The sequence below is a fragment of the Cetorhinus maximus genome, chromosome 13, assembly GCF_964194155.1.
Source record: "Cetorhinus maximus chromosome 13, sCetMax3.hap1.1, whole genome shotgun sequence".
Taxonomy (NCBI): Eukaryota; Metazoa; Chordata; class Chondrichthyes; order Lamniformes; family Cetorhinidae; genus Cetorhinus; species Cetorhinus maximus.
Genome location: NC_135891.1, coordinates 32,991,258 through 33,018,593, shown reverse-complemented (window position 1 = coordinate 33,018,593; position 27,336 = coordinate 32,991,258). Strand labels below are relative to the sequence as shown.

At 42.3% G+C, this 27,336-nt stretch overlaps 1 protein-coding gene across 1 annotated transcript in view; it reads left to right on the top strand.

Moving 5' to 3' along the window:
* Nucleotides 1-874: 874 nt before the first annotated feature.
* The window catches only part of LOC144689173 (sterile alpha motif domain-containing protein 10-like), a 119,114-nt gene continuing 92,652 nt past the window's right edge, over nt 875-27,336 (top strand). Inside the window, exons 1-2 of the mRNA XM_078556295.1 lie at nt 875-1,060; nt 11,228-11,406. Of these exons, the coding sequence (XP_078412421.1) occupies nt 1,048-1,060; nt 11,228-11,406 (192 nt within the window). The 5' untranslated portion in view covers nt 875-1,047. The remainder of the gene's footprint in view (nt 1,061-11,227; nt 11,407-27,336) is intronic.

Here is a 27,336-nt window from a genome sequence, read left to right as displayed (position 1 = left end):
GGTTAAGAGGAAGAAAATAATACCCTTAAATAACAAGGTCAAAAGTCAAATAGGATGTGTTCTAAGGCTGTAACTCAAATGAGGGATTCTAATGATATCAGAAACTAATACAGCAGAAAGGTTATTTTGAATAGTTTAAAAGGCGGGCAAAACTCCAAGAGTTTCTGAGCCCATGTTGCTCATTCTCAAATATTTTATACCATATTTACCCGGATGGCTGTTCTAAAATAAATGTTGGGCTGTACATTGTGTAAGTCACCTCATGATTTGTGTTGACCTTTTTGTTATTGTACACGTTTATTTCAGTGGTCTGTGTTAGGAGCCTATATCGAAATGGGATGGGGATGAGGAGAGGTAACAACAGTTATTGATTAAAATAAAACACTTCTACTATCAATGTCGAAATGCGAACATTTATCGAATTTTATCGAATATGTGTTTCAGATGGTATTTTCTATATTAGGTATATTAGGTGCTAGATCCTAACTGTGAATGTCTATTTTTTTCTGTTAGTCTCAGTCTGTTGGAGTTATCCACAATTTTAGATGATTATGAGAAAAAAAACTTTCCCTGTTTCGGTTGGTGCTTTGAAAGTTCCTACAATTCCTGGTGTATAATCAATAAATTTGCTGACAGCCTGTCCCTTTGTTCTGAGCCACCTCCCTACGGGTGCTGCAAGATAGGGTAGGGCAATACCAGAACCCATTCTTCCAGGGATACAGGTTGTGACCTGCGTTTTAAGGATAGTCCTCTCCTATTGCATGGTGTTAATTTACTGTCTCTGGAGAAGATTCTATCTCACAAAAGAATCTTTTCTCGCCGAACCCAGCGTGACGTTGAGAATCGTGTGATTTTTTGTGAATTGCCCCAAATTTAGGTCTCTGAAAGGAGGCTCCGGGTGTATTTCCGGTGGCCTGGACGCGATGTGAGAGAGTAGATGAGCTGAAAACATCCTGTTACTGTCCAGTCGCATCCAGTGATCCTGCAGCCGGCATACCGAGTGCCCGAACAGGATGGCAACGTTATAGACCGCCAGCATTCAACGCAATGGCTGTGGACGGTAAGTCAGACACAAAGAAAGGATGCAGAGCTCGTTCTGTTTGTATTTTGCTTGCGAAAGGAACTGTAACATTGATATGTGAAGATAAGATAATAGCGGTGACAGACACAATGCCTCTCACACCTCCACCGTACTCATTAATGTGCCGATTTGATATTGATTTTTTGATGCACAGATCGTGTCCTGGCAAATATTTGGAGACTGAAGTGTGCAGCTGTTTCCAGTTGTTCTGTTCCCGGTCTTGATTCATCAGGTCCTCTAACATAGTTTGAGTTTTAACATCAGCAAATGCTATTTATAAATCCTGTAGTAAAGTGGCTATCCGGACAGGGTGACATAAATATTCTCACACTCTATCACCTTTTCTTCTGTTGTTTCCCGTAGCTCTAAAGCTTTCTACCTTAGGTCTCTTTAGCTTGTCACGTTTCTGTGTGGACTGTGAGTCGGTTGTGAATTATTGGAGCAAATGGCACATTAATACAATAGTTTAACATCAGGAAGTGGTTAATTGTAATCTCAATTACCTCTGTTTAAGGACCGACGTCGCCTTGTTCAGTCAATAAAATATATTGAGATCGGTCCTACATTTGATCATTCATACAGTACCATTTGCTAATTTACTATGACTTGCGATGCTTAATTAAAATGTCTCGACTGAGTCGCTATTGTGTATCGAAATGTCTAACCAGGTTTGAATAAACTCAAATTAACTGATATTGCAACCATTTATCATCATGAGAAAATTATCTTCCGCCACCTCCCCTGCCAGAAACCAAAAAGGAGGTAAATCTAAGGACCTTAAATGTAAAATGACCAGGGCATCACACTGGTAGTCAGCCTAAGGAAAATTTACTTGTTTGGCTCCTGGTTTCACTCTGTCCATCAAGGGAAGGGAAATGTTACGAATTACCCAGAGCCTCGTCTATTCTATCAAAAGGTTTCAGTGAGCTGAAATAATTGTAAGATTGAAGTTGCACTCATTTCTAGCTGAACTTGCTGGCTTTTGAATTCTGTGGCAGCATGCAAGCCTCAAAATTGTTACATTGTTAATAGAAAAAATCTTGGTTAGACATTGCTGTACATTAACCCTCGTTTTTCAGTATTAAGAATTTACAAATCAATTATTTTATCAGCTGGGATGGTTTAGAACTTTGACTATATTGAAAATCTCAAAGGATGGTTACTTAATGGCAACGAGCTTTCATTATTCATCACACCGGGTAATCTAGAATTTATAAATATGAACTTAAATTACTTTGCATATGTTTATTTATAGTAATTAGTTTAAGAAGATTTTCCCTTATATCTCACTATTTTCTTCAGTTTATGTTTTAGATAACTTTTATGAAAAGCTTGCACTCCCAGGTCTTGTGTACACTGATACTAAGGCCAAATTAAAAGATTGTCTTCTTGCTTCTTCGTTATTTTTTCATGCTTGTAAGGTTGCTTTAGAATAATGGAGAGAAATTCTAGTTCACTGGCACGATCCTCATAACATCTCTAGGCAAATAAACTGATTAATCCACAGAGAAAATCAGCCTACAAAATATCAGCTTATGTATCCTTTCAATCTATTCCAAGGCATCAATGGTGGTTTAGTAAGCTTTGGATGAGAGAATGGATCAATAATGAATTCCACATGAAGTACAGATAACAGCTAACAATGTACTTAGGCTGTGTTACTAATCAGGATATTGATATACTATTTCAAAAATAATTCAATTTTTAAAGATTTTATTTTGAAAGAAAATGAATGGAGCAAAGCAGAATTGAAATGAATTCTGGGAATATGATTTCCATAATCTGTCAGTGTCGATGACAAATGGATTAATGAATATTGTCCCTGTCAGTTGAAAAGGTAGAGTTGTTATTAAAGTTAACTTCCTAAATTGAAATTTTTGAAAATGTTTGCACTTTTGATTTCTAAAAAAAAAAAATTTCTGTATAAAGTTTAGTTTCACATGTGGGACAGTCTGTTGCCATATTGAAGAATCTAATAAAGTCATTTGCCTTCTCAGTATTCATGGTTTAAGGCAGTAAATGAATCTAATGTAATAGATGGAATTGCCAGAGAAACATAATTGAACTTGCTGCATGGATGTCCTGAAGTAGAAGGTGTGATTTGATTGTAAAGATGCAGGTTGGATTCCAATTGTTAATTGCTGAGTATGACTGCTGCCAGGAGCCAGACCTGGAACAAATGCCTGTGAAATGAATTTTATTGAAAGGGATACGTGCTGCTTGCAAATACTGATACACAGCTGGAATATAAATGTAATCAGATCAAAACTATAAGATGCAGTGCTTGTTGACCCAATCCATTTGCATTTCCCTAATTGCGCTGGTGGTTGGGTGGAGGTGGGTAGGTGGTAGTACGGCAAGTAGGGATGAGGGATGCATGTAAATTAAAGCATTTTGAAAAGTAAAACTACAACTCTGGTTTAACATATTAAGCAGTCATGTTTTAGTAAAATATATATTTTGTTTTGCATTATTTTAAAACAAAAGAAACAGTGATGGTAAATTTACAGTGTTTCTCTGTAAATACAAATGCTGAACGGAATATTTTAGCTGGTACTCCTTCATAGCAGCCCATCTTAAATGGTGCTCAACAATTAAAATTAATAACATCACTCTCATGTCAATTTCTTAACAAAGACAAAATGCCTGTTGTTTTCATTTTGTGTATACTTGCACGTCAATTGTCATAGTTTCCTTACAGACTTTCAAATATTTTATTCAGTTTTGTATGTATAAAACTACACTGAAAGTGAGAACATAAAGTGGATGATTTGTGGTAGCTGTTCAATTATGTGCATTATTGAGTTAAAAGCAACAAAAATCTTTAATGTTAAAATTATTATCAATCTGCACCTATTAAAAGTGAAATAATCACAATAAAGGCAAACTATTTATTGCTTTGTAGGTCTAATTTAACCCATGTGTATTATTGGTGGACAGATTGCTGACCTATATTCTGAAAACTATTGAACAGTAATGCAGAAAATGAAAATGAATCTCCCCATCATTTCCTTTTAAAATGTGATTTGAGTATCAAAGTTAGACTTGATACAATTATAACATTTGAATTATAGAACTCAAACTCATATTTCTAACTCAGAAATGTATATTTCTTCACAAACCTGACTGCACATTTTCCATGGGAAGAAAGGAGGGAATTCACGCTTACTGACCAACATCAGTGTGCCTAGATAAAAGAAAGAATAAACAACGTATGAATACTAAAGAAAAACGATTATGTAAATTGACCAGAAGTAATGGAACTGGATAAGGAAGTAGAATTTGCTCAGCTTGATTGAACATAACCACTGTAAAATGAAAAAGCACTTGGTACGAGCAGGCCTCCAATATATTTGAGAATGTGAACTGGCTAGTCTTTCAAATTTGCTTCCTAATAGCCTTCTCATGCGCGTTTGTGGGAAGTTGTTTCGAAAAGGTGTTGTCAGACATGGTAAATTCCTGGGATAGTATGACCTGAGCATTCCCTCTCAATTCCATTTACACTGCAGCTACTGGTCTCAGACTGTGGAATACAGTCAGGCAGTACCCTATTGACACTGCCTGTTTGCATGCCCAATTGTCCTGTCCAGAAGTTTGCTATATGTACAGTATAGATGGTTAGAGAGCTCCTCTTCTAGCAACCAAATTTTAATGTTTAAATAATACAAATGGGCGGAGCACTCTTTCTAACATCAGCTAGTTGTCCAACAGTTCCTCCAAGGCAATTATAAATCAAATTTGACACTGCATTGGAGTTACACTCTATGATGTGTCCAGTTCAAGTCTTGAGATGTTTTCTCTCTCTATTTCCCACTCTCTCCCAGTGATTATCACACTGTTTCTCTTTGGAATCAGGACAGATCCTGACTTTGTATTAATGTTGCAAATTTATTGTGTGAAGGAAACACTGCTATTTGCTATTTTAACTTGTCAGTATTAATGTCACCTTAAATACAGACATGCCAGTTGCCCCTTAGTAAATGCTAAACCCAGAGCCTTGCATGTTGGAAAACTATCTTAATGCAGATCTTGGATTGCTTGTTTAGCTTGCATTTAGTAGTATGCTGTACATTAAAAATAAATCTAATATCTTTCAAAGAGAATGGTAAGATGATGGGGTTGCCTCATTGCATGTCTATAAATACACAGGAATATAGTTTCCATGGTGACAATATCCTTTAAGGGTCCTTACCAAATAATAACAAAGAAGAAAACAGTTCAATAATGAAGCAAAAATGCTTATAAATAATTGCCCCAAATGCAAAATATATGCTAACTGCAAGTTTTAATAATTAAAATTTTAACTGTACATGCCTTTACATTGTATGAGCACTTTTAAATTGCTTCTTGGACTTCTCCCTGGTGTCACATTGGCTGGAATTTAATGTGCCCTTCGGGAGTGGGCTGGGAGGTGTGGGAGAGGGTCGTATGGGGGGCGGGGAGGTGGTTGTGTATAATGGGGTGGGAAGGCTTGGGGTGGAGAGGATGTTGCATTCCCGACTCCCCCCTATTAGGGACGGAAAGGGTTAAATATGGCCTTCCACCTGGAGGTCAATTGAGGGCTTTAAGGGGTCACTTATGGGCCTCATCCCACAGTTGCTGGTATTCAACCAGTGACTGGAGGGTGAGGAGTTCATGCCATGTGGGTATTCATGCAAGTTCATGCAAACTGCTGAGTATACCCTGGCAGGGGTGCCTGCAATCTGGTGGGGAGGTCCCTCCTGTTCGTGCACAATTGGAGGGATACGCTGGTGGCAAGGGCTGTCCCTTGGGAAGATCCCCTCTGCCCTTTGTACTGACACCCAGCACCCCCCTCACCATAGGCTGCCGAACTGATCTGATGAGCCCACTACACTTAACTCTGTTTCAGTGCTCCAGCAATGATCCTCCTCCTGAAGCCTACTGCAGTACCAGCAATAGCCACCAGTCTCAGTGGAGTGGCTGATGCTGAAGAGCTGCCAGCCTCTGATTGGCTGATATCTCTCGGAGGCGGGATCCTTGACTTCAAAACCCTGGAACTCTGCTGACAGGCAGCAGACTGCCTGATTGGGTTTTGGCTCCAGGAAATGGCTGCAGCACAGTTGCCACCAGCTCTCCAGCCAATGGATGGGCCCACTGCTGTAATCATTAAATTCTGTGCTTTGAATTTTTACCAAGCCCCTGACATTTCTGTGTTCAACTCAATATTATCTGTTGTAACCTTTCATACAAAAAAAGCCGAGTATTTTAGTTGATAAAAGGGAAATACAGGTGTGGATCATTAAGCCTTAATAATTTTAAAAATTGGTATTGAGCTGTCAGAATTTTAGAAAGGTGCTAATAGGAAGGTGAATATTGTTCAACATGTCATGAATATATAATAATCATAATATTATTATAATTTATTGTAAAAGTAGGTTAATAGTGGGGTTTGTCTTAGTTTCTGTGTCTGTAAGTTTTAATTGAATTGCAGGAAGCTGATCTGGGTGCTTTGATGTATCAGAAGAGAAACTAGGTTTGAAATGCTAAATACGTAAACATGGCTGAAGTTTTAGAATGTGAGGTGTGAGGAACATTTGTATTTTCAGATAAACCAGAGTGGTGAATTTCAAAGAGATGGTAAGGTGTTACACCTAGCCAACAGAGGCTAAGCCAAACAGTATGTTTATTTTTTCCCCCAAATTACTGATAATATGAGTACTATGAAAGATTTATATTATGAAAGAAGTAAAGTTGCAAAGATATATTAGAACAATGGGATTTACATTAAAAATGGAGGGACATGTATAAAGCAGTTGAGGTTATGGGTAAGAAGAAAGCATTCTAAGATGCAACAAGTGTGACAACCCTCCAGCCTCTATGTACCAAGCTGCTGTCTCCAGGAACCAAAGCTAAGAGAATTCATTTTAAATATCACTGTCCATCACTGTCCAGGGTATTGTGTGCTTTGCCTGGGTCTGTTGAAATCTATGTTGTGTTACTGCTGCCTTAACAGAGGTGTAACTGGGAGCTAGATTAATGAGGGATTTAGTAATTATTATAGTAATAATTTGTAGACCTATGTGTGTGCTTAAAATCATTTCTTTTATTAATAAATGTTTAATGTATTGTAAAAAAACTCTAAGACTCAGTGGTCTTATTACTGAATTCAAGGCACGCATCTCAAAATAAAAATACAAATTGCAGAACAGATGTGGCAGCCGTTTCAAGTTTCCCTCTGGGATTTGAGCAGCTCAGCATTTACCATCCACTGTACCATAACAAACAAATAGTTGGAAGCTTTCCTGTTAATAATTGGTTGTATTGAACTTATAGGGCTGAAATATTCCCCCGTCGGTGGGGGAGGTTGATGGGCGGGCGTGAACAGGCACGCTTCCGATTGGTGCCCCCGTTTTACGTGGGCAGGCCTCAGCATGACGTCTGCACAGAAGCGCTATGCGCTCTCTGTGTGGGTGGGGATTGGAATCTTAAAAACGAAAGAGCGCACGCATCTCCCTGAGGCTAAGTGCTGCTTCAGGGAGATTGGCACTAAATGTGAAAAAGACAAAGATAGAAAAATAAAATTTCCCTTACATGTCCCCTCATGTGACAGTGTGACAATGTCACATGAGTTGGAACATGTCCATAATTTTCACAAAACCTTTATTTAAATTTTTTAAAGCCTACATGAAACCTCATCCCATCCGTGGATGAGGTTTCATGTTTTTTCTAGTTCCCACCGGGGCTCCTGGCCTGCCCGCCAGCCTTAAGGTTGGCCATTGACAGGTTGGCAGGTGCGCAGCTGATTTTGCTGGATCGCTGCAGGCCACCAACAAAAAGGTAATTTTGTTAAAAATGCTTACCTGAATGGGGAGCCCTCCCTGATTGGCACCACTACCCTCCCTTACCCTGGCCATTGCTTGCTTCATCCCTGACTCACAGTCTCCTAACTGCAGCCTTTGCTCCCTCTCTCCTGGTCACTCCCTACCCCCCACCTTTCCCTGTCGCTCCTCTCCCAGTTTCCCCTCTCTTGGTCACCGTTAAGGATTTATCTGAGGGCAACTTTTGCAACACAGCGGCCCAACCTCTGAGGCCTCTTCTCTGGCGAGCTGCAGGAGATGCCACTTAGATGTCTGCACCTCATAATTGATTAAAATAAGGCTCAATATTAGGTGCACCTCGGGTCCATCCATTCAGGCACAAGGATCATTGCTTGCGTCCCCTAGCCCTGTGTAAATGTTTTTGAGTATAAAAGAATGTTCAAGTGAATTGCTGTCGTTTTACAGCAACTGCTGCAGTATTGTCAAGAATGATTGCAGGTATTGGGTTCCTGTAGCAACCAATGAAAAAGTATGAAGTACACACTTCAACCAACATGCCATTAACTTTGTTGAAGGTAGCTATCTGCTGTTATATTAATGTCTCCAATTGATGAACTGCTGGTAAATGTTTGTGTAAGAGTATCAAGAGAATAAAATACCAAGAAGTTGACTGAGAGTTGGTGGAACGATTTTAAAAATTACTTTCTGAATCCTGAACAAAAATTATCAGGTGGAAAATTATGCAAAGTACCAATGTCCCCAGATCACAACAGATAACTGTATTAAATATTAATCTAATCCTATTTGAATCAGATAATTGGTTGAATTTTTGTCAATAAAGAGTATAATAGTCTATACAAAAAAATCAGTTGAATATAGGCCAATGCAATGGTACGTTTGGTTACTGATTTCTCAGTTGGTATAATTTTGCCTCCTATTTCTGTGGCATATTAGTTAAGGGACTTGAATATAATGCTGTAATTTAGGGGTTTTTGGTTTGACTATCACCCAGGGCAGAATCTTCTGCTCTTGCTATTGGCAAGCTTGGAGGCAGGAAAGGTATTTAATTAGGTAGGATGGTCACGTACCTGAACCCTGCCACCTTCCACCTCTGCCAGAATTAAGTTATGGGTGGGAAGGCCCATGGTTGACTATCCCACCCTGCTGCCAATTAAGGCCTTTAAGTGGCTAATTAGTAACCACTTAAGGACCTCATCCCATTGCCTCTAGAATTGACTCAGCTGCAGGCAGGCTTATCACCGGGCAGCATGCATGGCAACTAAAACCATATGGCCGGCTTGTCACTTCCTGGGGAGGGGGAATCCCTCAATCTAAGGCACTCAGTGAACGAGGGACTCAGCAATGGGAAGGGGGCCAGCTGAGAGCCATCCTCCTGCTCTTACTGCCAACATCCCTGCACGCCTGTCCCATGACCCCCCCCCACCCTGTGAAATGCCCCTCCTCTGCCCACATTACTTACCTGTGTACTGAATCGCTCCAAAATCCTTGGACTCCGGTGCCTGTCCTTCCGGCGGCAGCCACAGTTTCCACTTGGGGCTGCTGAGCACGAGAGCTACTGGCCTTTGATTGGCTGGCAGTTCTCGATTGGCAAGCCTTCTTCCCCCAGGATCTTGATTCCAGGGAAAGGCCTGCTGCTGGCCTCGTCACTGCCTGATTGACATGTGGTTTGAACGGCCTTCCTGAAAAGAGGCGGGTCTCTCACCAGCTCTTCAGCCAGCAGGCAAGATCCCCACCTGATGCTTCAACAAGATTCTGCCCTCAGACTCAACCATCCTCTGCTAATGGGTTTATTGGATTGAGTGTCCCTTGGTGAAGGAGTGATGCTTATGGGTGAGTAGGGAAAAATCAGCTCGGGGTCGGGGGTGGGTGCGGTTGCTAATCTACTGAAGTAACAAAGGATATTTTTTAAAAGGTGCATTGATTTTGTTTATCTGTTCAAAAGTAAAAGTGAATTGGCTATACGCTAACATTTTGTTTGGTTTGACTTCTATCTGTTTAATCCTACAAGAAGATGCTATTAGTAATAGTAGAAGCATTTATTGTATAAGAAACAAATATACATTTCATATGATTCTAGTGACAATGTTAACACTGCTTTGTCCATGAAAATGATTATGGACTGCCATCATAATGTACATTGGTACTTTGCATCATTCTCCACATGATAATTTTCTGCCGGGATTCAGAAAGTAATTTTTTAAATCATTCCATCATTTCTCAGTTAACTTATTGGTATTATGTCCTTTTAATACTCCTATGCTTATGCATTATGGCAGTAGTAGAGATGTATTGATTCAATAATTCTCTACAGATCTCTTGTCATCTGACAATGAGTGTACAGCAACTAATTGATCTGAACTAGAATTTGCTCAGTCCAAAACCTTAGCCAGCCTTCACAAGTTCAATATTTTTCTCTGGCTCATTTTAACATTGATAATATGTATTTTGGAACATAACCTTTTAGCTATCTAATGATAAAGCTAATGGAAAACAAAGTCAGAAGACAGGGCTTATGGGACCTTATGCTCCAATCTGATGCTAAATTGCTTGTTGTCAAACATCAATTAAACTCATTACTCAGCAGAGTCAGGACCACACTTTTACTTGACTTTTTTTATGAATAGGCAACTTTCTGTCTTATAAGTACGAAACCTTTGTCATTAATAGTTTCAGAAATCATTTACTGTATATATTCAATGTAACTTGCTTTTAAATCCTTAAACATTGTAAGCAAAGTAATCTAGACTCTCAGCATTTTTGCTTCTGAAAGAATTTGAAAATAAAATCACACCAATGTATAAATTCCATTTATGATTTCAACAACTTGAATAGCTTTTCTTGAGGTCACCCGTAACTTTTCTAGATAATTGACCTGTTTTAATTTTCAGAAAATATTTCAATAATTTAATATTGTACATGTTTATATTTTGCTCCCTCTGCAATTTTCTTCTTTCCTCTCCTGAACGCTACAGCTGCACGGATTCTGTCGGTCCACCAGTGCTTCACACAAGTGACCATTTTTCAAGTGTGAACATAGATGATGTGTCAGTATTAACTGAGCTTAGTCTTCTCCTCACATGATGTTGATACATGTTCATTTCAGGAATTATTGGATACTATTTTTCAATCTCTAGCCCAGAGCATTGAGGCCAAATGCAGTGCATAAATGGCTGAATGCTATATCAGGTGATGTTGTAGTTTCATTTCAGTAGTTGAGTTTGAAATATCCTGTTGTTTAACTGTCGGTTGTGAATAAATTTATTCCTTCTGTGAAAACGAATGTAATAAAATATGGCCAAAACGTCTCCTCATTGTTTCATCCATTCCCTTTTTCCTCAATTTTCAGCGGCTTCCCATTTCAGCTTTTGCCGAAATGCCCTGGATCAAAGTGTGCCAACAGATGATTTAAACTGCAGGTTGCAAGATGATGCTGAGAATCTTGCCTGGAATGAGGGGAGAAGTCAATGGACAGCTGGGGGCAGAAACATAAAGCTGTTACAACAACCAGGAACAGAGCATTTTCAGGTAGTTGGAAGGATTTGCATGTTCGTATTGTTTCTTGTTTAACATATAAGATTGTCCGATACATAATTTGCAGTTTGGTACCCAATGGTCTACTAAGATACATTTTTGATTTTTAACTTTTGTTTGATACACAAGATTAATATATAGGTTTAACAAAATACCTCAGAAATTAATCTTATAAGCACAAGGACCTGTCATTTTATAATGCTGGCAGGTTTGGTCTGGTCCTATTAGTATTCCTCCTAACCAGGATTTAAAAATGTATAAGGGCCAATTTTAACTCCCCCATCTATTATAAACAGGGCAGTAGTGACACGGAAATGTGTCGGGTCACTTAGCTCATTTACAGTGGTGCTCTGACCAGTATAGTTTGGATAGGGTGCCATGGTGATTGACTAGAGCGGCGGCCTGTTTTAGCCAGAGGCCACATTTAATGTGCAAATAGGAGGACCTAAGACATACATAGAACTCCAATTTCAAAATAGAAATAGGTGGTGTGTATGTTATGCATGCTTCGCCCATTCATACCAGACAGTGAGTTGCTCAAAAACAGTACTCTCTTCTTTCTCTTTCTCGTATAAGCTTTCTGTTTTTTAATTTGTTTTTGGAATGTGAGTATTGCTAGCAAGGCCAGTATTTATTGCCCATACCTAATTGCTCTTGAGGAGATGCTGATGAGCCACCTTTTTGAAACACTGCAGTCCATATGGTGTAGGTACACACAGTGCTGTTAGGAAGGGAGCTCCAGGATTTTGAACCAGCAACAGTGAAGGAACTGTGATATAGTTCAAACAGGATGGTGTGTGATTTGGAGAGGATCTTGCAGGTGATGGTGTTTCCACGCATCTGCTGCCCTTACTCTTCTAGGTGGATCCTTGGCAAGTTGCAATAGTGCATCTTGTAGATGGTACACACTGCAGCCACTTTACACTAGTGGTGGAGGGAGTGAACCTTAAGATGGTGAATGGGATGCTGATCAAGCAACTGCTTTGTCTTGGATGGCGTCGAACTTCTTTGGTTTTATTGGAGCTGCCCTTATCCAGGCAAGCGGAAAGTATTACATTTCACTCTTGACTTGTGCCTTGTAGATGGCAGACAGGCCTTAGGGATACAGAAGGTAAGTTACTCGCTGCAGAATTCCTAACCTCCTAACCTCTGATCTGCTTTTATAGCCACGTAATTTATATGGCTGGTCCAGTTAAGTTTCTGGTCAATGGTAACCCCCAAGATGTTGATGGTGGGTAATCAATGATGACAATTCCATTGAATGTGAAGGGGAGATTGTTAGATTCTCTCTTGCTGGAGATGGTCATTGCCTGACATTTCTGTGGCATGAACATTACTTGCCACTTATCAACCCAAGCCTGACTATTGCCCAGGTCTTGCTGCAGGCGGGCATGGACTGCTTCAGTATCTCAGAAATTGCGAATGGTGCTGAACATTGTGCAATTATCAGCAAACATCCCCACTTCTGACATTACATTGGAGGGAAGGTCTTGATGAAACAGCTGAACATGTTTGGACCTAGGATGCAACCCCGAGGAACTCTTGCTGTGATGTCCTGGGGATGATTATGATAGGCCACCAACAACCATAACCATCTTCTTTTGTGCTAGGCATGACTCTAACCAGTGGAGAGTTTTCCTCCAGATTCCCATTGACTTCAGTTTTGCTAGAGCTGCTTGATGCCACACTCGGTCAAATGCTGCATTGATGTCAAGGGCAGTCACTGTCACCTCCTCTCTGGAGTTCAGCCCGTTTGTCCATGTCTGAACCACAGCTGTAATGAGATCAGAATTTGAGCGGTCCTGGCGGAAAGCAAACTCAGCACCGGAGGACAGGTTGTTGCGGAGTAAGTGCCGCTTGATAACACCTTCCATTATTTTGCTGATGATTGAGAATAGACTGACGGGTCAGTAATTGTCAGGACTGCATTTGTTCTGAGTTTTTTTGGACAGGACGTACTCGGGCAATTTTCCACATTTTTCGTTAGATGCTAGTATTGCAGCTGTCCTGGAACAGCTTGACTTAAGTCGTGGCTAATTCTGGAGTGCTACAGCTGGGATGTTGTCAGTACCCAAACCTTTGCTGTATCCAGTGACTGCAGCTGTTTTTTGATATCATGTGAAATGAATCAAATTGGCTGAGGACTGGCTTCTATTATGGTTGGGGCTCTCAGGAGGAGGCCAAGATGGATCATCCATTCAGCACTTCTGATTGAAGATGGTTTTAAAAGCTTTTTTATCCTTTCTTTTATTCTATACATTTCTTCCTTTCCCAGTTTAGCTCTCTCACTGTGTATTTCTTCTCTCTCACTAATCTCTCTCACTATCTTGGTCTGTGCTGTTTTTGTCCTTAACTTGTTTCGTTTTCATTTATTTCCTTTTTGCTCCACATCTGCCATTTACGGTCTCACTCTTTAATCATACAGGTTTTTATTAGAAATCTAAAACATAGCCAACTCCACCAAATTGATTAATCACACTATTTCTTTGACCCTATAATCCCATTTTTGATTAAATCCCATGTTGATTAAATCCCAGATATTGTGGATGTGGGCTGCGATTGGCTCTATTTCTATGTTAGTTAATGAATATTAGTTGTGCAAATGCTTACAAAACTTATACCATGGGAAAAACATGAAAGTGTTTTAATTGGACTCAAGAGGGCAATGTATTGCCTGGCTACATTGGAGACAAACAAGAAGATATCCCTGAACTTGGAATACTTTTACGCTCCTCTTGGCTGATCATAGTTTGCAAACATCTGAGTATAGAAGCAGCTTTAGAGTTGGAACTGGACTGCCACAAACAGATCTTTGAAGGCCTACATTAAACACTGTTGCAAAGCAATTAAGACTGGGAAATACAACACATTTTTCCTCCCCTATTCTTGAATACTAGTATCTGCTGTCATGATCACAATTAGCTAATTCAGCATAGGTTGCCGATTAAATCTGGAATCCTCCTATTCTACATAAATCAGCTAGTCACCGAATCTTGATGTTCCACTTTTTAATCTTCTAAAGGCAATTGAAGATTAGCTATTTTTCTCTTATTTCTTAAATTTTTCACCAATAAGCCATTCACTTTTGTAGAAGTTGTTTTTCCCAAATGGAGACAAATGGGCTTTTGAGATGCAAGAAATAGTCCATTAAGTTGAGTCTTTTTGCTTTTCTGGCTCTTTACTGCATGCCAGATGTATCAAGTTATAGTATAATGAATTTGCATAATTGCAGGATTTCTTTAAGAGCACTGAGTTTATGTCAAAAGACTGTATTCATCCTTCTATCCTAAACCACAATATTCATGTTGTTACAATGGTGCAAAAGGCCATTCACTTTTGCTCTGTGAAAAATACAATGAGCTTTTATTCTCAACAATGAATTGATAGAAATAATTTTAGATATGAACATGTGATGTGTTGATACATGCCAACTGGTGATTAGGGCAAATATTTGAGTGTAGAACTCAACTGTTAAAATTTTTAACCCATTTATATAGTCTTCAAAGTATGAATAAAGATAAAATTTACATAAAGAGCTTGCTTTTATGTGGCGTTTTATCATTTCTCCATCCCAGATATTGCAGGTATGGTCTGTGATTGGCTCTATTTCTATGTTAGTTAATGAATATTAGTTTTGTAAATGCTTACAAGCCTTATATCGTGGGCAACATGAAAATGTTTTAATTGGACTCAAGAGGGCAATGTATTGCCATCCACCCTCCTGATCATGTCCAACGTGTGCATGAAGTCACATTAAACAGTTGGTCAGGGTAACAGGGAGAATTTCCTACTCTTCTTCAATAGTGTTGTGGGATCTGTTATATTCATCTGAACAGGTAGACTAAGACAGGACCTTGGTTTAATATTTCATCAAAAAAACAGCACCTCCAACAACGTGGCATTACTTCAATAGTGCAGTGAGCCCAATTTACGTGCTGAAGTCCTGACTCAGGTGAAAGGATGCTACTATCAAACACCACAATAAAATAGTATTAAAGTTTAATACTGATGTGAAACTTTTCTCTACATAACCTAAATGCTCAGCAATATCCAACTTTCAAAGGCTGTGCCAGCTCAAGAAGGCACATCCTTATTTTCTCAGGGTAACTAGAAATGGTAATAAGCATATGGCTTTGTCAGCACTGCCCACATTCTAAGAACAGATAAAATAAAAGTTAAGATGCTATCATTTGGCATGATGTCACCATAAATGTTTGCTCAAGGAATCACTGTCTTTGAGTCAAGATCTGCCATGCAAAAACATAGCAAAATGCATACAGGTCATATAAAAGCTTCACATTGCAATCCATTTTTGGTGTATATGACTCTCTAGAATAAGCAAAGCCTTTGTTAAGTATACACTTATATATACACTCTATACACTTAAGTATCTACAAAAGCTAAGTATTACAACAATAGAAATGATCAAATGTACCAGGTTGCTGTAGTTTCCCTACCCGGCTGTCGTGACTATCCTCAATCATCTTAGCCAGTGATTAGTGACATCACAAAATGAATCCAGGCAAGTTTAATTTTTTTTTAACTGTGACACTGAAATCTCATGCACAGCTAATAATTGAAGCAATGAGGCATATAGTGCTCATAGCGAGGGATTATTATCTTCTTTGCTAAACTTTTATAACTTCTTACATAATGTGATGAGATGTATAAAAGATTGGGAGCATGAGTTCAATAATTTGTAATTATGCACTTAATCTTGGAAGTAAAATGGTTGAATCCTTCTGTGAATAACTGATTTATGCAATTTGATTCTAAATTCCAGTTTATTCTGAAACAATTCATATTGATTCCATGCTGTGGTGGCAATTTTAACCTAATCTACCTGCCAAGAAACTGATGAGTTTGGGTACAATTATGGTTTTATGCCCTGCCCAATTTTACTTGTCACTGATGTCTGATATTTACAGTGTTTTGCCTGTTTCTATGTGTTGCATTTAGCATTATATCAATATTTATCAGGTTAATGTTTATTCTTCTCCTAGAAAGAATCTGCAAATTATGTCCATATAACATTTTTCCTTATGTTGGTGTGATTTTGACTTTATGTCATAAGTGTTATTTTTAAATCGGGAACATTAAATGGGTAGAAGCATTTGCAAGAAATCTCAGAGCTTAGATTACATAACTGTAACATGTAAATTTGAGGGAATTTTATATGTTGGGTGTTGGCAACTAATCATTCATCAAAGAACACCACAGCGGTGAGTTGGTATGCTGATGATATATTTCTGGAAACAAGGTCATCAACATGTGGGCCATGATTTTAAGGTCCCCCCCGGCTGGTGGGATATTACGGTCCTGCAAAGCTGAATGGAGATTTAGATGGCTTTCTGCATCTGCCAGGGGGACACATGCCACAGGGCCGTAAAATCCTGGCCGTTGTGTTAGTTGTATATTAATTGTGTTTAATTGTTTGCAAGTGGTGGGAATTATACAACTAACTATTGTGTTAGTTGTATATTAATTGTGTTTAATTGTTTGCAAGTGGTGGGAGTTGTTCAGTGTCAACCATAGTCAATGGGTAGCACTCTTGCCACTCAGTCATAACATGCTGGGTTCAAGCCCCACTCTACGACTTGAGCACAAAAATCAAGGCTGACACTCCAGTACAGCACTGAGGGAGTGCTGCACTGTTGGAGATGCCGTCTTTCAGATGAGGCATTAAACCAGCTGCCTGCTCAGGTGGATATAAAAGAACCTATGGCACTATTTGAAAGAGGAGCAAGGGATTTATCCCTGGTGTCCTTGCCAATTTGTATCCTTCAGTCAACATCTGGCTATGCTGTTTATCGGAGTTTGCTGTGCACATTTTGGTTGCTGCATTTCCTGCTTTACCATAGTGACAACACTTCAAAAGTGCTTCCTTGGCTGTAAAGCGCTTTGAGGTGTACAGTGGTCATGAAACTGCTATATAAATGCAGATCTTTTTTAATGTACACATGTGAATAGGAAAATGTTACAGATTGACTTAGATGGTTTGAAACGTATGCCGGAGAGAAAGGAATTGAAATTAAATGGGTGTATGCAAATCATCAACTGTCTGGTTATTTACAAAAAGAAATGCATAGACAAAGAAATTATTAGGGGCCCTAGAGGAGGGGTGTCTCACAATGTAATGCTTTGTACAGAATATGGAGGTTTTTGATTTAATCTGTTGCCTAATGGGCAGCATCTTCTGGTTAGTTGGCTAGCGGGGCCAGGTCCCACTTGCCGATGTGTAAAATGATGCGGGGATACTTCGGGCATGTGTCACCCCGTGTCATTTAGATTTTCAGTTCGCCGAACTGTCAATGGCCTATTAAGGCCATTAAAAAACCAATTAAGATGATTAATGGACCTGCCCGTCCAACCTTAAGGTTGGCAGGCAGTCCGGGAGCCCAGGTGGGCTTTGGAAAAAATATGAAACCTCATCCACAGGCGGGATGAGGTTTCATGAGGGTATTTAAATTTTAATGAAATGTTTCAATAAAAGTTATGAACATGTCCCAACTCATGTGGCATGGCAGGGATATTTTTTTATCACCTTCATTTAAAGTTTTCAATCAGAGCCGATCTCCCTGAGGCAGCACTTTTCCTCAGAGAGATCTGTGCGCTCTTTCGCGCGCATGCGCACTGCACTCTCGGCTGAGGGAATTCCGCCCCCCCCCCTGCCCGCACAGGGAGCACACAGTGCTTTTTGGTGGATGTCACGCTGGGTGGGCCTTAATTGGCCTGCCGACATAAAATGGCGGCACCCCTCTCCACCATCCCCGACCGGGGGCGTCAATCGGAAGACCACCCGCCCGCACTTCCCCACCGATGGGGGGAAAATGTTGCCCAATAACTAATTTTTATTTACAGAGAGAGAAGGCAATCTGTTAATTGTATGTTGTATCAACATATTAATTAATATTAATTGTATGAAGGTTGTGGGCATTAATTCAAGCCCCCTATGAATAGACACAAACCAAAACTGTGGTTTTTAGGTTAAAAGATATATGCTTGCAATGCGTATAATAAATATAAAAATGCATAAAGATTGGCTCCAGTTTTATCATTTATAACTGGTTTTCTGCAGTAGAACATGTTTCACAGGAAACACGCCCAACCTGTTTTTCAACACTGAAGTCTTTAGTGATGAAATGATACCCTACAGAGTGGTTAATACTCTCCACACTCGACAACATTGACTGCATGATCGGCCATTTCTTTCCATATCTGCCTCTAATGCACAGTGTATTGTCTTCAACACTAAGAAAAAGTGACAATAACAGAACATTGGCTGTGTAGTTGCCCACCAATCTCTAAGCTATCAGGTAGTCAATTTCTCTCCTATTATAAACATTCAGCTAAGTGCAAGTAATTATGTATAACTCCACTGGGAAACCAACTGGCTAGAGATGAGGAAATGCTAAATCCTGATTACTGCATTGTGAAATCCACTGTTGTACAAAGCCCAGTGATGGAACAGTGAGCTGGTTAGCAGAACTGCTTAGCAGAGTCTGTTAAATTGAGCCAAATTATTTAAATATAGTGGAATCTTAAAATATTATAATTGCCTCTAGAGGAGACTATTATTTTACAGTACATTAGAAATAGATTACTATAAAATATGATTTTGACAAGTATAGAACTAATAAGATAGAGATTTATTGAGTTTTTAGTTGCTATATTGCAAAGCAATTAAAACAAATTACTGATTAATCACTGACAATTTAAGGATACACATTCTGTTAATTCACTTGGTCATTTTAAAGAACTTCCATATATATATATATATATATATATATATATATATATATATAGTGCCTTTCACACCTCAGAGCCTCCTTTATGATCAATTAAGTGCTCTTGAAGTGTGCTCATTTGTGATGTAGGAAACACAGCAGCCAATTTGTGCACAACGAGGTCTCGTAAACAACAATTAAATAATGGCCAGATTAAATGTTTTAGATGTTGGTTGAGGGATAAATATTCACCAGGACACTTGGAGAACTCCCCTGTATATTTTCCAATAGTGGACAAAGAACAAAGAAAAGTACAGCACAGGCACAGGCCCTTCGGCCCTCCAAGCCTGCGCCGATCATATTGCCCGTCAACTAAAACATTTTGCATTTCCGGGGTCCGTATTCCTCTATTCCCATCCTATTCATGTATTTGTCAAGCTGCCTCTTAAACACCACTATCGTACCTGCTTCCACCACCTCCTCTGGCAGCGAATTCCAGACACTCACTACCCTCTGCGTAAAAAAACTTGCCCTGCACATCTCCTCTATAGTTTTCTCCTTTCACCTTAAATCTATGTCCCCTAGTAATTAACTCTTCCACCCTGGGAAAAAGCTTCTGACTATCTACTCTGTCCATGCCACTCATAATTTTGTAAACTTCTATCAAGTCGCCCCTCAATCTCCGTCACTCTAGTGAGAACAATCCAAGTTTCTCCAACCTCTCCTCATAGCTAATAACCTCCAGACCAGGCAGCATCCTGGTAAACCTCCTCTGCACCCTCTCCAATGCCTCCATATCCTTCTGGTAATGTGGCGACCAGAATTGCATGCAATATTCCAAGTGTGGCCTAACCAAAGTTCTATACAACTGCAGCATGACTTCCCAGCTTTTATACTCAATACCCCTGCCAATGAAGGCAAGCATGCCATGTGTCTTCCTGACTACCTTATCCAGCTGCATTGCCACTTTCAGTGACCTGTGGACCTGTACACCCAGATCCCTCTGCCCGTCAATGCACTTAAGGATTCTGCCATTTACTGTATAATTCCTGCCTGTATTAGACCTTCCAAAATGCATTACCTCGCATTTGTCCAGATTAAACTCCATCTGCCATTTCTCCGCCCAAGTCTCCAACTGATCTATATCCTGTTGTATCCTTTGACAATCCTCTTCACTATCTGCAACTCCTCCAACCTTAGTGTCGTCTGCAAACTTACTAATTAGCCCAGTTACATTTTCCTCCAAATCATTTATGTATACTACAAACAGCAAAGGTCCCAACACTGATCCCTGCAGAACTCCACTAGTCACAGCTCTCCATTCAGAAAAGCACCCTTCCACTGCTACCCCCTGTCTTCTATGACCAAGCCAATTCTGTATCCATCTTGCCAGCTCACCTCTGATCCCGTGCGACTTTACCTTCTGTACCAGTCTGCCATGAGGGACCTTGTCAAAGGCCTTACTGAAATCCATGTATATAACATCCACTGCCCTTCCATCGTCGATCATCTTTGTCACTTCCTCGAAAAACTCGATCAAGTTAGTGAGACACGACCTCCCCTTCACAAAACCATGCTGCCTCTCACTAATACGCCCATTTGCTTCCAACTGGAAGGAAATCCTGTCACGAAGAATCTTCTCCAATAATTTCCTTACCACTGACATAAGGCTCACCGGCCTGTAATTTCCTGGATTATCCCTGCTACACTTCTTATACAATGGAACAACATTGGCAATTCTCCAGTCCTCTGGGACCTCACCCGTAGCCAGTGAGGATACAAAGATTTCTGTCAAGGCCCCAGCAATCTCCTCCCTTGCCTCCCTCAGTACTCTGGGGTAGATCCCATCTGGCCCTGGGGACTTATCCACCTTAATATTCTTCAAGACGCCTAACACCTCTTTTTTGATCTCAACATGATCCAGGCTATCTACACACTCTTCCCTAGATAAATCGACCGCTAAGTCCTTCTCTTTCGTGAATACTGACGAGAAGTATTCATTTAGTGTCTCTCCCATTTCTTCTGGCTCCACACACAGATTCCCACCCCTGTCCCTGAGTGGGTCTACCCTTTTCCTGGCTACCTTCTTGCTTTTTACATATGTATAAAAGGCCTTGGGATTTTCCTTAATCCTGGTTGCCAGTGACTTTTCATGACTCCTTTTAGCCCTCCTGAGTCCTTGCTTAAGTTTCTTCCTACTTTCTTTATATTCTCCACGGGTTTCATCTGTTCCCAGCCTTCTAGCCCTTACAAATGCTTACCTTTTCTTTTTGACTGATCTCACAATATCCTTCGTTATCCAAGGTTCCTGAAACTTGCCATGCTTATCCTTCATCCTAGCAGGAACATGCCGGTCCTGAATTCTTATCAACTGACATTTGATAGACCCCCACATGTTAGTTGTTGATTTGCCCTCAAACATCCGCCTCCAGTCTAGATTCCTCAGTTCCTGCCTAATATTGTTATAATTAGCCTTCCCCCAATTAAGCACCTTAACCCGAGGACTCCTGTTATCCTTATCCACCAGTATCTTAAAACTTACTGAATTATGGTCACTTTTCCCGAAATACTCCCCTACTGAAACTTCGACCACCTGGCCGAGTTCATTCCCTAATGCCAGGTCCAGTATTGCCCCTTCCCTAGTTGGACTATCTACATATTGTCTCAGGAAGCCCTCCTGGATGCACCTTACAAATTCTGCACCATCCAAACCCCTAGCACTAAGTGATTCCCAGTCAATATAGGGAAAGTTAAAATCACCCACCACAACAACCCTATTGCTTTTACATCTTTCCAAAATCTGCCTACATAACTGTTCCTCAATCTCCCGCCGGCAATTGGGAGGCCTATAGTAAACCCCCAATGTTGTGACTGCACCCTTCCTTTTCCGGAGCTCTACCCATATTGCCTCGCTGCATGGGCCCACCGAGGTGTCCTCCTGTCGTACAGCTGTGATATTCCCCTTAACCAGCAGTGCAACTCCCCCACCTCTTCTACATCCCTCTCTATCCTGCCTGAAACATCTAAATCCTGGAACGTTTATCTGCCAATCCTGTCCATCCTTCAACCGAGTTTCTGTAATAGCAATAACATCATAGTCCCAAGTACTAATCCAAGCTCTAAGCTCATCTGCCTTGCCTGTTATACTTCTCGCATTGAAACTAAAGCATTTCAGACCCCCAGTCCCACTGTGTTCAGTAATTTCTCCCTGCCTGCCCTTCCTCTTAGTCCTACTGGCCATATTCACTGGTTCCCAGTCATTTATTTCACCTGCTGACCTATTGCTCTGGTTCCCACCCCCCTGCCATACTAGTTTAAACCCTCCAAAGTGACACTAGCAAACCTCGCAGCCAGGATATTGGTGCCCCTCCAGTTTAGATGCAACCCGTCCTTCTTGTACAGGTCCCAGCTGCCCCGGAAGAGATCCCACTGATCCAGATATCGGAAATCCTCCCTCCTACACCATCTGTTCAGCCACGTGTTCAGCTGCACTATCTTCCTATTTCTAGCCTCACTGGCATGTGGCACAGGGAGTAATCCTGAGATTACAACCCTAGAGGTCCTGTTTTTTAACTTTCTGCCTAACTCCCTGAACTCCCACTGCAGGACCTCGTCACTCTTCCTGCCTATGTCGTTAGTACCAATGTGTACCACGACCTCTGGCTCTTCTCCCTCCCCCTTCAGAATGTCCCATACCCGATCAGAGACATCCTGGACCCTGGCACCAGGGAGGCAACATACCATCCTGGTGTCTCTTTCCCGACTACAGAAGCGCCTATCTGAGCCCCTGACTATAGAGTTCCCTATGACAATTGCTCTTCTGTGCTTTGACCCCCCCTGCTGAACAACAGAGACAGCTGTGGTGCCAGTGCTCTGGCTACTGATGTTGTTTTCCCCTGATAGGCCATCCCCCCCAACAGTATCCAAAATGGTATACCTGTTAGAGAGGGGGACAGCCACAGGGGATTTCTGCACTGACTGCCTGCCCCTTCTAGCGGTCACATCTATCTGTCAGTACCTTGGGTGTGACCACGTCTCCAAAACTCCCGTCAATGACGCTTTCCGCCACCTGAATGCTCCTAAGTGCATCCAACTGCTGCCCCAACCGATCCATGCGGTCTGTGAGGAGCTGCGATTGGGTACACTTCCTGCAGATGTAGTTGTCCGGGACACTTGAAGTGTCACAGATTTCCCACATCCCACAGGTGAAGCACTTCACCCCAGCAACTGCCATTTCTAGAACTATTTAATAAATTAATTTAAATCTAATAACTGCTTATTGACTCCTTATTAACTATAAGTTCCCTAGGGCTAGATTTCTACTATAAATGCTAAATTCTAAGAACAGTAATTCCCTCATTCTGGTCTAGATACCCTCTACTTATTAATTAAGTGATTAATTTATTTGGTTTAATTAGTTTAACAATGTTTTAGTTTCAAATTCAGTGTAGATTCTCTACCAGCCAATCAGGTCACAGATTTACCGTGACGCCACTTTTAATTTTTTCTTAAGACCCGAGGTCCGTGAATCCCTGAGGTAAGGTTTTTATACTCACCTCTCTTGAACTCCGCCCTCCGACTCTGCTCCCTGGACTCCCTCGCGCTCTTTCATCCTGTGTCTCCACTGCTCTCCTCGCGTTCTTTTATCCTGTGTCTCCGCTCTCCTCGTGCTCTTTTATCCAGTGTCTCCGCCGCTCTCCTCGCGCTCTTTTATACCGCACCTCCGCCGCTCTCCTCGTGCTCTTTTATCCTGTTTCTCCGCCGCTCTCCTCGCGCTCTTTTATCCTGTGTCTCTGCTGCTCTCCTCGCGCTCTTTTATCCTGTGTCTCCGCCGCTCTCCTCGTGCTCTTTTATCCCGCGCCTCCGCCGCTCTCCTCGCGCTCTTTTATCCTGTGTCTCCACCGCTCTCGTGCTCTTTTATCCTGTGTCTCCGCTGCTCTCCTCGTGCTCTTTTACCCTGTGTCTCCGCTCTCCTCGCGCTCTTTTATCCTGTGTCTCCGCCGCTCTCCTCGCGCTCTTTTAACCTGTGTCTCCGCCGCTCTCATCGCGCTCTTTTATCCTGTGTCTCCGCACTCCTCGCGCTCTTTTACCCTGTGTCTCCGCTGCTCTCCTCGCGCTCTTTTACCCTGTGTCTCCGCTGCTCTCCTCGCGCTCTTTTACCCTGTGTCTCCGCTGCTCTCCTCGCGCTCTTTTACCCTGTGTCTCCGCCGCTCTCCTCGCGCTCTTTTATACCGCACCTCCGCCGCTCTCCTTGTGCTCTTTTATCCTGTGTCTCCGCTGCTCTCCTCGCGCTCTTTTATCCTGTGTCTCCACTGCTCTCCTCGCACTCTTTTACCCTGTGTCTCTGCCGCTCTCCTCGCGCTCTTTTATCCTGTGTCTCCGCTGCTCTCCTCGCGCTCTTTTATCCTGTGTCTCCGCTGCTCTCCGCTGCTCTCCTCGCGCTCTTTTACCCTGTGTCTCTGCCGCTCTCCTCGCGCTCTTTTATCCTGTGTCTCCGCTGCTCTCCTCGCGCTCTTTTATCCTGTGTCTCCGCTGCTCTCCGCTGCTCTCCTCGCGCTCTTTTACCCTGTGTCTCCACTCTCCTCACGCTCTTTTATCCTGTGTCTCCGCCGCTCTCCTCGTGCTCTTTTATCCTGTGCTGGGGGATCTTTTAAGCCTACCTGAGAAGTAGATGGTGCCTTCACATTTGACAGCACCAAAATGTCAAAGTGTCATGAAGCGATATTAATGTCTATAATGTTATTGGAAATTATTTTTTAAAATAGAGTTTAGTGGTGTCTGTATCAATGTTGTGTGTATCTTAATTTGATTAAAGCCAGCTGGTCTAGAGGCTTTGATGTATAGAAAGAAGTAGGTTTGAAATGGTAATTAGATAAACATGAGGAAGTTTAGAAACATAGGTGTCAAGGGGGCAATTTGCATTGTTAAATAAACCATTCAAAAGAATGGCTGAAATCTTGAACTGAGCTAGCAATGTGTTTATTTTTTTCAGCTTGTAAATAAAATTGGTGGAATCAAATGATGTTATTGTTAGAGCAGGTAAAATTACAAGCCTAGTGATACAATGGAAAATTTACATTCAAAGAGAAAGCTACGTATAAAGGAATAAGGAGATAGTGGCCGGAATTTTCCCAGCCCGCTGACGGCAGGCGTAATAGGTGGCGTGCGCGGAAAATATGGCGGGATCCACTTCATAACGGTGTGAAGGCAGGTCGCGATCTTCCGCTTAGCCCACCGAAGGCAGGGAGATAATTGTAATACATTAACATATAAGTAAAAGGCCATACTGCCAGGCTCTTGGAACCCCGCCGTATCATCTGCCCACATTGGCGGGAAAGCATGTTGACGTGTTTCATAACAGCACACAGACGACGTGCACTAGGCAGCCTCCACTTTGGGGGAACTGAGGTGAGTGAGCAGTGACATTCTCCACAGCTCCCCTGTTGTTTACAGGCCTCAGGGGCGCTGGGGTGGGGCAGGGGAAACTGATGCCTGGCCCGCAGTCGACTGCTGAGGGGTGGGGGGTGTCTGGGGGCAAGTGCTGGCCAGCCTCGGAGGCAATTGCTGAGAGGGGGGTGTTCAAATGCTGCCCTAGCGCTGCATCCCGCACACAGGTGGGGGGCAGGGTAAGCGAGGGAAGTGGCCACGCATTAGGGACATCTGTATAAACTGACCATGCCTCTGCAACTAAGACAGATCAGGCGCAGTCACAGTGACATGATTGGGTCAGGCTCCTAGTCTCCCTGGTGCATTGCGGAGGCACCAAAGGGCCGCCAAGCACTCCATACCTTATCCCCCTCTGCCCCCGCCCCCAACCCACCCGGCACGGACTTTGAGCCTGCCACCAGGTTATTGGACGGCAAAGCAGTTGGACTGCACACGTTGTACAATCTCCTCGCCAACGCTGACCATGTAGCAGTCACTGCTGGAGGTGCTCACAGCCCCTTGCAATCTCAGCATCCTGGTTTGGACCAGTGTCCCCCATGTCACAGGTTGACAGGGCAGCCATGCAGCGCACCCATCTCTGGCCATCTGAGGGGTGACCAGCACTCTCCAGGAAGCATTAAGGGGCAGTCACACAGAGAAAGGTGCTAAGTACAGCCATGATAACCACGTCTCTCTCTCTTTCATGTTGCAGGAGCACCACATCAGGATCATGGATCCTGGTGACCTAGTTGTGTGCCTGATGGCCTACAGAGACCGTAGAAGACGGAGGAGAGAGTGACTGAGGCACCTGGCTGTGCAAAGGCAGGAGCAGCAACCTTGTGAAGAAGGGGCAGCAGGGGCTCCTGCACACTCTGCCCAGGAGTGACAGCGAGCCGTGGCTGGTTGGCACCTAGCGTCACCCAGGGTCTATAGACGCCGCTGCCATTCCTGCAAATGACTGAGAACCAGTGTCGCCGATGACTGCGCATGTCTAGGGACCTGGTGGCTCACATCTGCCACTTACTGCAGAATTTGGTGCCAAGGGGACATGGGGGCATCCACCGCCAGTGGCTGTGAAAGTGACCACGGTGCTCAATTTCTATGTCAGTGGCTCCATTCAGGGCTCCATAGGTGACCTCTGTGGGATTTCACAACCTGCCACCCACAAATGTATCCATGAGGTCACAGATGTCATCTTTTCCATGGCACACAACTTTGTGCATTTCGCCCTGGACCGGGACAGCCAGGATGCAAGGGCCATTGGATTTACCCTGGCATAGGGATTCCCACAGGTGCAGGATGCGATTAACTGCACTCATGTGGCACTCAGGTCTCCATCGCTACAGTCCGTGGACTTCATCAACAACAAGGGCTTCCACTCACTGAACATGCAGCTGGTATATGACCACCAGAAACGCAACCTGCAGGAATACGCACGGTTTCCCAGGAGTGTGCACGACGCCTACATCCTGAGTCACTTGCAGATCTCTGCAGTCTTCCAGGGTCCACAGATGCTGCAGGGATGGCTCCTTGGGGACAAGGGTTACCCACAGAGAACGTGGCTGATGACACCTGTGCGGCGGCCTCAGACTGCAGCAGAACGACACTATAATGAGTCTCATGGAGCAGCTCGTAACTTGGTGGAGCAGACCACCGGGATGGTGAAGATGTGGTTCCGGTGCCTGGACCAATCTGGTGGGGCCCTGCTATACAGTCCACAGAGGGTGTCATGCATCGTTGTCACCTGCTGCACCCTTTACAACCTGGCGCT